This window comes from Podarcis liolepis (genome assembly GCF_965112155.1).
Source record: "Podarcis liolepis genome assembly, chromosome: 10".
Classification (NCBI taxonomy): Eukaryota; Metazoa; Chordata; class Lepidosauria; order Squamata; family Lacertidae; genus Podarcis; species Podarcis liolepis.
Genome location: NC_139562.1, coordinates 30755362 through 30770837, shown reverse-complemented (window position 1 = coordinate 30770837; position 15476 = coordinate 30755362). Strand labels below are relative to the sequence as shown.

Here is a 15476-nt window from a genome sequence, read left to right as displayed (position 1 = left end):
TTGCTTGGGTGCTCTGTGTGTGTTTTGGAGTTCTTCCCCCTAAAACTTGTTGCAGGCTTTTTCTTGGTAATGGGCATTATGCAGCACCCAATACTTCATCTCAGGCACTTCCTGTAGCTTCACATCAATGCCTGTCAAAGAGATAACAATCTTTAATGATCGTTCTCAAGAGCAGCTGAAGTGCGAAGCCACAGATTGTATCTATTCGTCAAGAGATCGTAAGGCATCAGCATGAAGCTATGGGTGTCGACCACAGCAAACTATGGCAAGTTCTTAAAGAAATGGGAGTGCCTGATCACCCCATCTGTCTCCTGAGAAATCTCTATGTGGGACAAGAAGCTACAGTTAGAACTGGATATGGAACAACTGATTGGTTCAAAATTGGGAAAGGAGTACGACAAGGCTGTATACTGTCTCCTTGCTTATTTAACTTATATGCAGCCCATGCGAAAGGCTGGGCTGGATGAATCCCTAGCCGGAATTAAGATTGCCGGAAGAAATATCAACAACCTCAGATATGCAGATGACACAACCTTGATGGCAGAAAGTGAGGAGGAATTAAAGAACCTATTATTGAGGGTGAAAGAGGAGAGCACAAAATATGGTCTGAAGCTCAACATCAAAAAAATGAAGGTCATGGCCACTGGTCCCATCACCTCCTGGCAAATAAAAGGGGAAGAAATGGAGGCAATGAGAGATTTTACTTTCTTGGGCTCTACGATCACTGCAGATGGTGACAGCAGCCACAAAATTAAAAGACGCCTGCTTCTTGGGAGAAAAGCAATGGCAAATCTAGACAGCATCTTAAAAAGTAGAGACATCACCTTGCCAACAAAGGTCCGTATAGTAAAAGCTATGGTTTTCCCAGTTGTGATGTATAGAAGTGAGAGCTGGACCATAAAGAAGGCGGATCGCCGAAGAATTGATGCCTTTGAATTATGGTGCTGGAGGAGACTCTTGAGAGTCCCATGGACTGCAAGAAGATCAAACCTATCCATTCTTAAGGAAATCAGCCCTGAGTGCTCACTGGAAGGACAGATCGTGAAGCTGAGGCTCCAATACTTTGGCCACCTCATGAGAAGAGAAGACTCTTCTCTGGGAAAGATGGAGGGCACAAGGAGAAGGGGACGACAGAGGACGAGATGGTTAGATAGTGTTCTCGAAGCTACCAGCATGAGTTTGACCAAACTGCAGGAGGCAGTGGAAGATAGAAGTGCCTGGCGTGCTCTGGTCCATGGGGTCACGAAGAGTCGGACACGACTAAATGACTAAACAACAACATGGTTGTCAAAGGTATCCATTGAAAATGAACCACCAAGCAGATTTCCTTCCATCTAACTGTTCAGCCCCCATCACAGCACAGATTCTTGCTACAAATGCTTTTTGCCTTAGTTTGTGCCAATTATTTTTAATGTGCAAATTATGTCTAAATAGATTCATAAATTGTTTTGTAATGTACTCTGTGTACATATTCATTGATATATAATTGCTGCTGTCCTGACAGGTTCCTCGTTGCTTTTCTTTTTTCTGAATTGTAGTTTGCTGACTTGGTGTTAGTTAATTGTTGTTACAATCAGCCTATATGCATGAAGACAAATAATATTTTATCAGAAGTAAGCCCCACTAGATTCAATGTGGCTTATGCCTAGGATATTAACCTTAAGCCTCTGCCTACTGTGAATTTTAAAGTTTTTTTTTGTTAGCTGTAGACTCCTCTATACACTCCTCAGTTAAGATCCAAACTGCTTTGTCCAAGTGGGGAGAACCAGCTGGATTTGACTGCTTAGGTTTGACCATCAATTCACCCCCTAAATTGTTGTATTAAAATATTTGTTTTCAAAGTGTCCTTGTCTCACTTTTAGCCCAATCCCAAATGCTTTGCTGTCCCCAGAAGTTTTATTGGTATATAACTTGTTTCCTCCTCAGTCCTGTTTGTGCTGTGAATTTAAAAACCAATGGAACACAGAATGTTAAAGCTGTCAAACACAACAGCATATTTACTACAAGCATTTCAAAGATTAATTGGCTTGACAGGTATGTTTCAGCAGACACACACATACACACACATTTTCTGATTAAAATCCACATTAATGAAATAAAATGTTGCAACAAAAATGACTTACCGGTATATGTGGTTAATTCGCATTACAATGACTGAAGGAGCCATTCATACAATTCAGGACACAATGAACAAAAAATCAACAGGGAGCTAAATTGACCTTCACTAATGTCAGAATGAGGAAAGCAAGATGAGATGACAAGTTTACTGTGAAATCAAGCTAGTGAGATAAGCTGTAATCCTATTCCCATTTACCTGGAAGTAAGACCCATTGAATTCACTTTTGATTGTACAGTTACTTCTGATGGTTAGAATTACACTCATAGATTAGCCACTTCATTAACTTTTATTTAAGGTACCACAAAACTCTTTGGTCTTTTTGCTGCAAAAGACTAACAGGGTTACTCCTCTGGGAGGTCATTAACTTTGAAAGGGAACACGCAGAGAAGGCACCTGTTTTGTGAATATCTGTACATGGCTGAAATATGCATGGCTATTGTACACTACAACATAAAAACATACACACTTATATTTCAGCAGCAGCAGACGACAAAACGGAAGAAAGGGCTGTGCAAAATAAACCAATTGCAGTTGAGTGGAAAATATCAGTTCCAAGTATGAATGAATTGACTATCCTTACATGAAGGTACTTTTGACTGAGGTACTTCTGACTATGCTTACATGAAAATACCAGAGATGCATGAGACAAAGGTAGACATCACTGGCAGGCACTGGAACCAGCAACAGATAAGAGGAGGAAAAGCAGAAGAGAGAGTATAATAGGGTGAAACTAACTAGGAATGGCAAGCAAGCATCAGTGAAGCCTGATTTGGACAATGAGAAAGGGGAATGGTAGAGAATTGCAGCTGATGTCTCTGCTTATCCTCAAGTCATTGAATTTTACAGACAATATGACCTTAATAGCTTTTATCTATTTCAGTATCCACAGGATGAAGGTGGGCTATGTTGTTCAATTTATGTGATCTTCTTCTATCAATAGCTCCACCATGTAGTCTACAAGCTGGGATTCGGCAGTGGGTAGGAGACAAAAAGATTGCAAAATATTGATTTCACAACTTAAAAATTATGTAGAGGGGGAAAAAATATTTTTATAGGCCAGAAAAAGATCTTAGAAACTCCATTTTCTTTTCACGTTTGCCTCTCCTCTCATAATCTCTATTGACACCTTTGAACAAATTACTTGAAAAGTATTGCTCCACACCGGTGGTGACTGGTGGCTACTGGAACTGATAGGATGGAAGGTAAGGAGACCAACAGTAGGTGGAGCCAGAGCCAATGTCAGTCAGAGCCAAGTAATTCTAGTTTTGACCACTTCCTCCACACAGCTGTATTCCATGTGGCACAAGACTGAGTCTAAAAAGGAGGAAGCTGACAGGCACTGGTTGTAAGAAGGCTGACTGAAGGCAGACTGATGTTGCTGGTGCAGTGACCCATTTGCTGCAATGAACAAGTCTCTGCTGCTCCCCACGTCTTCTCTCTCGGGGCTTTTGGAAAGTCTACTGCAGAAGGATGAGGCCACACAAGCATCAGTTTTGTCGAAAAACTTCTACTGCTTTGATCACTGCCTTAAAAGTGTTTGATTCCATAGCCAAATTCATCTGTCCATCAGAATTTTATATTCACTCTCTAGCATGATGCAGCTCTCAAAAGCCATGAGAAAATTCACCTGCTTCCTTCTGCATTGGACATTCTCTTTCAAGGGATTTTTTTTGTTGGCATCAAGCAATGTACTCTATGCAGGAGTAGAATACAGATCGAAGATTGGCAAGTAAAATGCTGAATATCGCTTTTGCTCATGACTAACCTGCAGTCTGGCTGTTTTACAGCAGTTTCATTGTATTACTTCAGTTTAGTGAGTCGACGACAGGGCTGTGCATCAGGAGAGGGTGATTCTATTTCTGATGCTGTGACTCACTGGATTTTGGTCACACACACACACACACACACACCCTAGAACACAATACTAATAATAGTAAGACATACCTTTCTAGAGTTTGCAGACATTTTCAGGTGAATCTTAGCATGGCTGACGGATTTTATGGATGAGTTACAATTATAACATTAATCCACAAGAATGTAGCATGCTCATATTTATAATATTGGCTACACTTGGAAGACTGCAAGATCTAGCAGGGCTGCTCTTACAATAATAAAAAAGCCCAAGTTGTTACATTTACTTTATCTATACGTATTTTTTTCATCTACATATGTTTTCACTCAATGGTACCAAGTTGCAGATATCTGCTAAAGGCCCAGGCCCAGTGAAGGTTTTCTGCACTGTATACCTTTCGCTCTCCTGACCCTCAGTTCAATGGCTGCCAGCATGTATTCATTACTGGGAAGCCGCCCCACAAGCACGCAGGCTTGGTGCATGCTGAGCAGCATTATTATTTTGAGAGGCACCTCCGAGTCATAGGATACCAGCTCCTACGATGCTCTGCCCTCTAACAACTTATTCTTGCCACATTTCAGCAAGACTAGTGTTACCCCTCCCCTCCCTATCCCCATCCATGGTATAGTTCCCTACACTGCGGGTGGAGCAGGTGCATTGAGCAGTAGTTCCTGTCACAACAGCCAGAATTGGGAGTTTCCAGTTGACTGCTCAATCCAATCTCAGCCAGCATGGGCCAGCGTGTGCCTTGCATACTAAAGGTTCCAGGTTCAGTCCCTGCTAGCATCTTCAGGGAGGAAACTCTAGTCCGGAATCCTAGAGAGCTGCTTAATAATACTAATACTAATAATTTATACCCCGCCCATCTGGTTGGGTTTCCCCAGCCACTCTGGGCGGCTTCCAACAAAATATTAAAATACAATAGTCCATCAAACATTAAAAGCTTCCCTAAACAGGGCTGCCTTCAGATGTCTTCTAAAAGTCTGGTAGTTGTTTTTCTCTTTGACATCTGGTGGGAGGGTGTTCCACAGGGCGGGTGCCACTACCGGGAAGGCCCTCTGCCTGGTTCCCTGTAACTTGGCTTCTCACAGTGAGGGAAATACCAGAAGGCCCTCGGCACTGGACCTCATCAATGTACTGAGCAGGGCTGAGGAGTTGGATCTAGTCAGTGGGTTGGATCCTAAAATCTCTTCGCCTACTTCCAACAGACCAACTTCATTATAACATCAGGTGACAAGTTCTAAGTGTCTTGATACAATGACTGATTACCTGCTCGGTGGTTACAATTATCCCCTTAGAAGTACAGGTGTGGTAGGGATTGAAATCAAGCTTGCAAATGGACCAAAAGCACCCAAAGGGGACCTCCCTAGTGCAGCCAATCCCAGTGGGGCTGTTAGTGAGCCCTGCATGTAGAGGAACCATCAAGAACTCACTTCTAAGCTTCTGATTGTTTCTTTGGTGCTCCACACTTGATGTAGGGCAGGTGGGCATGGTTTGGAGGAAATGCTGCCTTCTTCCCTATGGACCCTCTTGGGTGCTAAGATTGACAGAAGGTTGTTCCACCATCCTCCTGCTACTGCAGGAGAGGGCATTATTTGTGGTAGCCCCTAAGTTGCGGAATTCCCTCCCCACAGATGTGCATCTGGCATCTTCATTATAGAACTTTCAGCAAATGCTCCTTAACCCTTTGATACCTGAGATGTGTATATTTTTAGGATCCACCTTATTTCTGTGATCATTCCATTGCTTTAGAATGTTTTTAACACCATGTTTTAATTGTTGTAACCTGCTGGTGAAGGGTGGTTAAATAACAATCACCACAACTACCACCACCACCACAGCAGTGGCTAGAAAGCACTGTACATTCTTGTCAATCAATTCTTCAGCAAATCCTTACCATCACAGGATTTGCCTTGTAACTTAGCAGACAGAACTTTAGCCAAGTCAGTTGCTGTAAAGTACTAGTTGTAAGCAACACACATCCAAACACAGTACAAAATGAGACAGAATTGACAGTCACAGCTAACACGGTGGCAGCAACAGCAGCGAGAAGAGGCATTTTCTTCCACCTGTGTCAAATCATGACGGTATGAGAGGAAGATATGATTAAAGACTTGCCACTCAAGAGGGATGAAGTGAGATTGTGCACAACTTCAGAAAGAAGCGAGAGGTGGCATAGAGGCAGAAAGGTGCCACTGGAGAGGCCATAATAAGAACTGGCTGGGGTGACATGCAGCCAAGCTTTTCTAGAGAGACCTGGGGCTGCTTCTGACAAAGACCTAAGGGGATCTCTCTCTCTCTGTCTCCCTCTCTCTCTCTTGTGCTGTGTTCAAGGTGCAACCCATGAGGCTTCGGTTAAGAAGAATATGAGAAAGGGCGAATGTTAATAAAAGGATGCAGATGGAGAGGGAGAAAGAGTATATATGGGCCACACAGAGAACTGACTATCTGGTTATAAATTTTAAAATTGCAAAAACAGACCTTCTATCATTTAGAAAAGTGAAGTCTAAGAGCCCCCAAGAGTTATCGAGTCTCACTCCTGCAACAATAGGGTTGTTTTTGTTTTGTCTGCAAGAGCCATTCTACCCATCATACAGAAGGAGATGTTAGAATTCTGGACTACGGCTACATCTATACCAGCACTATGATACCATTTTAATAGTCATGGCTCCCCTGAAGCATCATGGGAGCTGTAGTTTATTAAGGGTGAACTGTATTTTGCTAGGGGCCCTCTATTCCATTCACGGAGCTACAATTGCCAGAGTGGTTTAACAACCAATCCCTATCAGCAGTGAACTCAGGGCGCCTGCCCGCCCTGGGCACTGACAACTGCCATTACGCCGCCGGTCATAAGTATTTGAGTGCCTTTATCACAGCAAAATTGCTCTAGTTAATATCTTTTAAAAATTGTGGCCAACAGGAGACTCTACACCCTGGTCACATGATAATGCTTCTGGACAACCCATTCCATTCTGAATTAAGGACCTTAAAATAGGAATCAATAAAACATTTTGACAATATTTCATCCCTTGAACATTTTGTCCACTGTCTCAGCCTATGTATGCCTTCAATTTACTTATCTTAAAGTACTTATATTCCACTGTTTCTGAACAAACAAATAATTCAAAAATCTTTGATGCATTTACATTTACATAGGTGGAGCCTTTTCTGACCAGTCCATGTTCGTTTCTGTCCACTTTCCCCTCGCTCCTTTTACATCCCTTTATATTATTCTTTCCCCTTTGCTAATATCCACGACTCTTCCAATTTTAGCATCATCTATGAATGTCATTAACAAGTATGACTCCTCCATGAAGATTATTAATGAAGACATTAAATAAGGTTTGTGGGAAGGACCCAAATGTTCTGTCACTAATCTGTGCCATGTCTAGCTAGACACCTGCTACCAACTCAGACCATTTCCAATTTTTCATTATTTTTTCAAACACAATCCTCTTGCCATTTTTCGGTTATTGCTGCTTAGCACTTATAAAGCATTTTCTGAGTGCTGCATTAAAAGATAAGACAGTCCCTGCTTACAGACTCAGAATCTAATAAACATGATACAAAAGGAAAAGGGAATGAGGAGGGGAGAGGAAAGCAAGCACTGGAGCACTTGATGTGACAACGTTTCTATGCAAATGAAGAAACCAGAAGTTTCCCCCCTCATATTACTAACATAAGTGCCTCTTTGATCAGAAGTACTGAAGATGTGGCTGGAAATCCCTGCATTTATAATAACTGGAAAAAGAAACACATTAAAGTAAAATTAATCCCAGAACAGTGCTGGTGCTACAGAGATACTGATGTGGCAAAGAGGACAGAATATTAAAAAAATGAATGCTTCATTTATATTTCTGATTTTTATTCGTGCTTTAACAGGTTATAGTTTGGTGTAACAGTAGGGAACTGGTAAATGTTAAGACGATTTAGAAACAATAATAAAATATGCATACAACAACTAATAATGAGATACTGGGAAAATGGGGCTTTTAGTTTGGCTCCCTTATGTCCTGCACCCACTGGACTGAAAAAGATTGCTCAGGAACCAGCATCAACATTTCCATGCCAGCTCCTGTGCAGACCTGAAAATAATTTTTCAGGTTTGCCAATGCCACTGGTATCAAATTATTAGGTGCCTGAATTTGTCAAGGCCTGAATGCCTATTTCAAGAATGAGGATGCACAAGCTCCACAAAATGTGTCTGGAAGCTGGCCCAACATGTCTAAAAGTTTTCCCCCAGACACATTTATTACCTTTCCAATATTACATTTTCTCACATCTTTAGGCATGGACTCCCAAGACTGCACTTCTGTGTTTAAAATAACGTGAAAGGCAACCCCGAGGAAGCAAACCCTACCATAAATCTTTACGTATTGTCAGAAAGAGCGGTGATGAATGGCTGAAAGTGTCTCACAAAACCTTACGTGGAAATTGCTTCTGTGTATCTGAAACAGGTAAGCAATCCCACAGAAGCTCCACAAATTGTTCTTAGCGCAATGTAGCAATTCTCTATCCACAGAAACCTGTTCCAAACACAAACACTTTTGAGCGTCACTGGAAGGAAATCGAACCCAGCACATGGATACACATATGAATAGGTGAGTCTATGCAGATAGCATTTGGTTTTCAGCTCTCAATATTTCACGTTTAGTAAATATTGCTTAGCCTCCTTCTCCCTAAAACTCCTCCTAACTCTTTTTACCCCTAAGGAATGTGAGACCTGCATGTTAAAAACTGGAATAAAAGGGTGTGGTGGGAGAGGGAGTTTCAGGTTAAAAGTGACTAGCAGGCAAAGGTTTCGACTCTCCCTCTGTTCCTGACCTTTCCAGGTGCAAAGGATCCCCTCTCTATCCTAGAGAACCCACCCAATTGCTGAGGTCAACAGAGGCGCCAATTTGAGCTGAAGATTGGGAAGGCGATGACATGCACATGACATGCGCGTAACACAGGGAGGAGCCAGGGGTGGAGCCAAATGTGGCGGCAGCACAGCTTCTATAGCTGATGGCTCCTCCTCTCTAGTGCTCTGCCTCTTCCTCCTCCTACCACTGTCATTGGCTGGGGGCTGCTTCCCCCCTCCTTCACCTCCGTGGCAGGAGAAGGAGTCACAAGCCACTGAAGCCACGCAGTGCTGCTCTTGGCTCTGCAACTGAGTGGTCTCAACATTGAGGTTGTCCTGACCAACCCCAAAATATTTTATTGGGGCGACTGAAGAGACCTGGGCCCCTAAAGTTGATGCCTACGTAAGGTCAACATGGGAGGCCCCAACCGCTCTGCAGCTCACTCTTTTAGGAGGTGAGAATGAGACAAAGATACCTTTCGGTAGTCTGCATTTACAAGTAAACCACTCAAATCCAAACCTCCCAGACTAGTTGCACAGAGAAGAACATATACCGTATTTTTCCATCTATAAGATGCCCCCTATTTTCAGGGACACAGATTTAAGAAAATGGGGAAGACGGCCCCGTGTATAAGATGCCCCCTAATTTTTGACATTCTTTTTTAGGGAAAAACCTAGTCTTATACATGGAAAAATACAGTACTTTGAATTTTGGACTTCTCCGAGCTTTGCGATACTGTTCTCAGCTCAAAAGCATAACAAAAATGCATGAAATCATATGTTTTAGGATAAAAATATTTAGAAAAGGCATACATTGAGCTAAAATAATCTATTTAAATATATATTTTGTGGTACATAGAGCAATGTATCAAATACTCAAACTCTCTACAACGATATAACCAAAGTAAAAACAAACAAGCCCATGTATGTGCCATAGTAAGACTGGTGATATTTTAATTGCCCATCCCAAATAATGAACTTCTCAAGCTAAAGTGAAAAACAGGAATGAAGAAAAAGAACATGGCAGGGGCTGGGGCCTACTAAGAGCTTCTCTCTTTTTTTGCAGGGGTGGGTAGAGGCAAACTTTGTACAAGGCCAGAGCCACAATCCTCTGTACTCACTTGGGAGAACGGATGGAAGGATTTGTTAATTTCACTTCTCTTGGTTTCTCATTTCCCCAATAACAAATTCAGTTCAATTTTGCAGCAATTTGTGATTCTTTTCTTTTTATAAAAGCCCTCATGAAAATTCTTCAGCATTTTAGTGTGAATTTGCTCCTCACAAACACATTTTGTATGCAGCACTGACCAATGTACACAGTTCTGCAATCAATTTACCCTAATATAATGCATCTTTGTTACGTTATTTTAACCAATATGTCCATTTTTTATGTGCACTCTCTCCTAATGTAAACCATCTTTGGCTGGAGAACTGAATCCCAAAATTTGGGCCAAGAGTAAATTTTAAAGGATGGCTATATTCCAGTTCTCATATCGCTTTGGAATGTGTGGATTTGATAAGTTCAGCTTTTCAAATGCAAACTGAATCTTATTTTTCTGCCATCCCAACTCAGTTGCAGTTCAGGAAACAGACATAGGAATGAACAGAACGCTGTATGAGCCATTGTGTTAGATGGCCTACTATCTAGGGTCCTGGAGTGTGGTGTGAAGCAGGAGTCACCCTAATGCTTCAGCAGAAAGGCAGGATAAAAATATAAAACAAGGAAAACATATAAGTAAATACATAAAGATTTAATCTATTGAACAAAGCAATGAAAGGGGGTTCCTTATACAGTGTGATCTGCAAATCCTCACTTTACCCTTCATCAGGCAAAGGAACCCTGTCTTTTTTTGGTGACCCTGCACAGAAATAGTTATTAATAATTACTAATTCATTACCAGCCGCTGTGTGATGCCTAGTTGGGCAAACACTGCTGGCATTATTTGATCGGAGTTAATAAACACAGTGGAATACCAGCCGTGCTGCAGCCTTGGCTCCGCATTGCCCTCAGGAGGGAGGTGATATTTTAAAGCAGCAAGAAGAACACAATCCCTGCTTCTATTCCATTGTGCTCTCGCACTTTCCCTCCCTAGTAACTATTCTACTGAAACGCGTCCGTTTCTCTGGCCTGAAACCTGACATGTTGGGGAGGGGACTCCATTAAACTATACTGTGTGTGTATACAGAGAAACTGCATCCCAGTTCACACCGTCGCCTAGCAGGTTCTGATGGTTCAGCTCCCAGTGGAGCCTGACTCATATTTATATCTCATGCACACAGAGCTGCAGAGGAGGAAGCGCGGACAAAAGTAGAAGCAAGACGAACTTGGGGGAGGGGAAGGTGCCCATTATCTCACTTCCCTCTATGTAGCATAGGTCTTAGAGTATTTTTAGATTTCAAGGGGAGTCATGCAGGAGACAGCAAATGCTGTGCTCCTCGTCCCTAACTTGCAGAGCAATGGCACAGTTTTAGGACAGCTTTACACCAGGTTGCTTCCTTGCATAGATATCACTCCCAAGTTGGGAAAAGGAGGCACACCATGCACATATCACCGTATGATTGGTTACATCAAGAATGACGAGCCCTTGTCAGCTCGAGAGCTGCGTTCCCTTCTGGGTAACTTTCCAGAGGCAGGCAGGAAAAGCAGGCAGAGCAATGAATGCAAATTTTGCATTTGCACAGTAGACATGTCCCTCTCTGTTCTTCATCCAGGGAAGCAAGAGGCATATCAGAGTTCAAGGACACCTTCCAGGCGGTCAAGAACACTCAAAGACAGTGTGAAGCAGGGCCAGTGAGGGATGTGGCTTCGGGAGAGTCCTGAGGCCCAGATAAGGAGACTTGGATGGCCATGTTTGGCTCTGGGCCTGAGGTTCCCAACCCTTGGTTAAATGTTGGAACATGTATTCATTCATCAGACATAGCTAAGGCTCCATCTGCACCATACATTTAAATCAGCAGCAAACCTCTTTAAACAGTGATGGCTTCACCCAAAGGATATTTCGAACTACAGTTTGTTAATGAGGGTGCCGAGAGTTTTTAGGAGACACCTATTCCCCTCACACTGCTGCAATTCCCAGTGCGTGGCTTAACAATTCTATTTCCTGGGGGGACACAGAGAACTGCAGAAGAGGAAAGGAGATTCCAACTAAACATTAGGAAGAATTTTCTGATGGTAAGAGCTGTTCTGCAGTGTAACTAACTTCCTTGAAAGGCGGTGGACTCTTCTTCACTAGAGGTTTTTAAACAGAAGTTGGATGGTTATCTGTCAGGGGTTCTTTAGCTGTGATTCCTGCTTTGCAGGGGGTTGGACTAGATGACCCTTGGGGTCCTTCCAACTCTACAATTCTGTGATTCTAAGTATCCAGGGAAGAAAGGTCACTTAATAATCTACTGAGCAAGGCTTCCTAAATCAAAGCACATTTATAACAGGGAATCAAACCAATAAAATGTCTGTAGCTTCTCCAAATGCTACCAGCACAGTCCAAGAAAACAGGGTAAGGGCTGGAAATTCTCCCTTCTTTGCTTAAGGCTCTAATTTGCTGCTGGAAAGCCATTATCCATACACATACCAAATGCTTGTAAATTAGACTTCCAGTGAGAATGTTTACATTTGGCATTTAATTCATCTGACTACGCCTGGGGCTTTGCTACAGGCTCCTCCATAGGCTCCTGATGTTACCTGGACTAGCTGAAGGAATATAAATCATATTATTCTGTGCTTTAAAAAGCTCTTTTCAAAAAGTACTGGAGTACTGAAAGTAGCTTAATACAGAGACCAAGATTTCAAAGCAGGCCTGTGACATGGGGCCCTAGTAGCAAAACCTTAGGGATTGGGGGAGAAAGGGGAGTGTAGGGGACATTGCCAAGTTAAAAATCCCACACCTAACTGTTGTATTTGCAGAGTCCTGTACACAGCGGAAGGATGAGCAGTACGTGCCACATGCTTAACTTTGCTTTATTTTCACTTCAGTGTTGAGAGATTACAAACATGCATCTTGCCTCTGCGGGAGCAGAGAAGCAACCTTCTTCTCCTCGGAACAAAGAACACCAAGAGAAGAGTGAAAAACAGGAAACCAGTGTACGTCACATCCAGTCTCCCATTCCCGTGGGAAACCCAACAGTACTCTGACTGTGGAATGCAAAACATTGTCCCGTGACAAGCACTTCACTGCACAGTGAAGAAAGCAGAAACCAACACTAACATCTTAGCTTCAAGGAAAATGGAAAAATAATTACACACTTCCCGCATGACCAATAAACACTAACGCCCCAAGGGGCAACCTTCTGGTGAAATCCCAAAACTAGTTCCAGAAATGGTCCCTAGAGTTCTTTGAGCATCACACTTATACAAGATACAATCCGTGGTCCTTGTTGCTTTGCCACCTATATTAGGAACACAGGAAGCTGCCACTGCTCCACTTAGCTCAGTACTGTCTATGATGATTAGCAGTGGTTCTCTGGGTTTTAGTCTTTTCTAGCCTTAACTGGAGATGCCAGGGATTTAAATGGAGACCTTCTGCTTGCAAAGCATGTCCTCTGAGCTGCACCCACCAAACAACCCCCCCATGATGTGTATGCTTTCCTTATCTCTGCTTCTCTTGGATAGGCTGCTACAAACAAAGGAAACTGCCATATACTGAATCAGAAGATTGGCCCATCGAGCTCCATGTTGTCTATATTGATTGGCAATGTGTCTCTAGGATTTCAGGTGGGATCTCTCACAACTCCACCTGAAGATGTTAGAAGCTGAACCCAAGACAGTGGACCCCCCCGGATACGAACTTAATTCATCCCGGGGGGGGGCCGTCCCTCCCCCGAAAAGTCCATATCCAGAGGCGCCACTTTTGTGCACACGCGCAGTGCGATAGAGCGCTTCTGCGCATGCGGTGAAACCCGGAAGTATACACTTCCGGGTTTGCCGCGTTTGCAACCCGAAATTACATCACCCAAAGGTAATGTAACCCAAGGTACCACTGTACCTTTTGCATGCAAGGCAAAGGCTCTGCCCCGTAGTCACGGGTCTGGGGCTTAGCATAGCCACAGCAAGTATTGCAATGGTGTGAGAAAGATGTGGAAGAGTAGAGGGAGCAGCAACAAAAGCAGCCCTCTGTGTCCCAACTCTTCTTAATGCTGCCCTAGCCCATGGGTCTAATAACAAGTCCCTTACACAGAAGTTATCAATAAATGTAGGACAAGCCCAGGAGGAGCACAGTAAACCTAACTTCCTTCTCTACAGCAGGCAGATCTCCCAAAGACTCCAGTTTCATAAAAGGAAGAGCAGTACAGGTTTGAAGCATCCATAATCAAAGCTGTTTACTCCTGTCTCTCAAATTCCCCCTGTCGCTGACACAACCATTTGGCGAAACCCCCCACTCTCTAAGAGGACCACAAATATGAGAGACTTTTTCTCTAAAATGGTGTTCAGCACTTACACCATGACCCACAACAGGGTAATGTCCTAGCCTGAAGTGGGTCAACCGTTGGCACCATAACCTTTCCTAAATGAAGCATTCTGAATAAACAGACGACCTGATTTGTTTGCACAAATCTTGTGCCATGGTTAGACTATGCCTGGTCTTTATTGAGCATTTATTCCAATCTGTTTACAGGATAGTTGTGTGACAATGATAATTCAGTCTGATTCACTTGTGTGGGGTTCACACGTTCTCTGATTAATTCTTCACTCATTCCACACCTTTCGATGCATTGCACCATCACTTTCCTAACAGCAAAATGTTCTTTGACAGGGTCGCTTAGGGGAATCCCGCCCATATCATCTACCAGATTCCCCTTTACCCATCTGCCTGATGATGCTTCCAACAAACCCCAAAATGCTGGTGTAAGGTAGAACTTCCTTTTGCAGAAGCCTTGCTAAGTATTTCTTAGTAAGGCCTGTTCTAAAGTCCCTTTAATCCCAGTTTAGTGTTTTAGCTCAGAATTTCTGTTGTGAATGTTGCCCTTTCTCCTAAAAGGATTTTGCTCATGAATTCCCCAGACAAAAGTTCAGGGGGGGGGGAGAAATCAGCATCGTCTGGGTTCAGGTACCGAGTAGCTGGAAGGGACTGGATGTGCTGGATAAGCGGATTTGCTCCCCTTGCACAGACAGCAGTGCAAATGGGTGCGAGAGACGCAGGTGCCATGTGGCTAGTAAGTTCTGAATGTGCTGGATGAGTATGTGTGCTCTCAACCCCCCCCCCTAAGAAAAGAGAGAGAGAGAGAGAGAGAGAGAGAGAGAGACTGAAAGAAGAAAAGCAGATAGACTTACTAGGCACACGGTTGATGGCTTTGAGGGGCCTCAGGACGCGCACAGTGCGGATTGCAGACAGGTTGATATTCTGGAGATCCAGAGAATATTCCACCATCCTGCAAAAAACGGAGAGAGGAAAGATAATGGAAAGTGAGAGACATGCTTGAAACTAGCAGGGGAGATGAGCAAGGCAGGAGCTGAAGCTGTTCACATAGGCAGGATGGCACAAAATCCCTTCAGTGTGTCATTTCTTCCTCATCAGACTATCCTGAGACTTTGCCGGTAGAGAAGTATTAGAAATGAAGCACTGCTCCATGCATGCTAATCATATGTGAGTGCGCCTCCTGCCCACTCGCCAAGGCTGGAGATACCAAGCAAATGACTGACATTCAGGGCGGCATATCTCACGCTGCATGTC

General features: G+C 43.2%; 1 protein-coding gene across 2 annotated transcripts in view; it reads right to left on the bottom strand.

Moving 5' to 3' along the window:
- CACNA1I (calcium voltage-gated channel subunit alpha1 I) overlaps positions 1–15476 on the bottom strand; it is a 370432-nt gene that overhangs the window by 102230 nt on the left and 252726 nt on the right. For both annotated transcript variants that reach the window (XM_083462258.1, XM_083462259.1), the window contains one exon: positions 15077–15174. In XM_083462258.1, coding sequence (XP_083318384.1) covers positions 15077–15174 — 98 coding nt within the window. The remainder of the gene's footprint in view (positions 1–15076; positions 15175–15476) is intronic.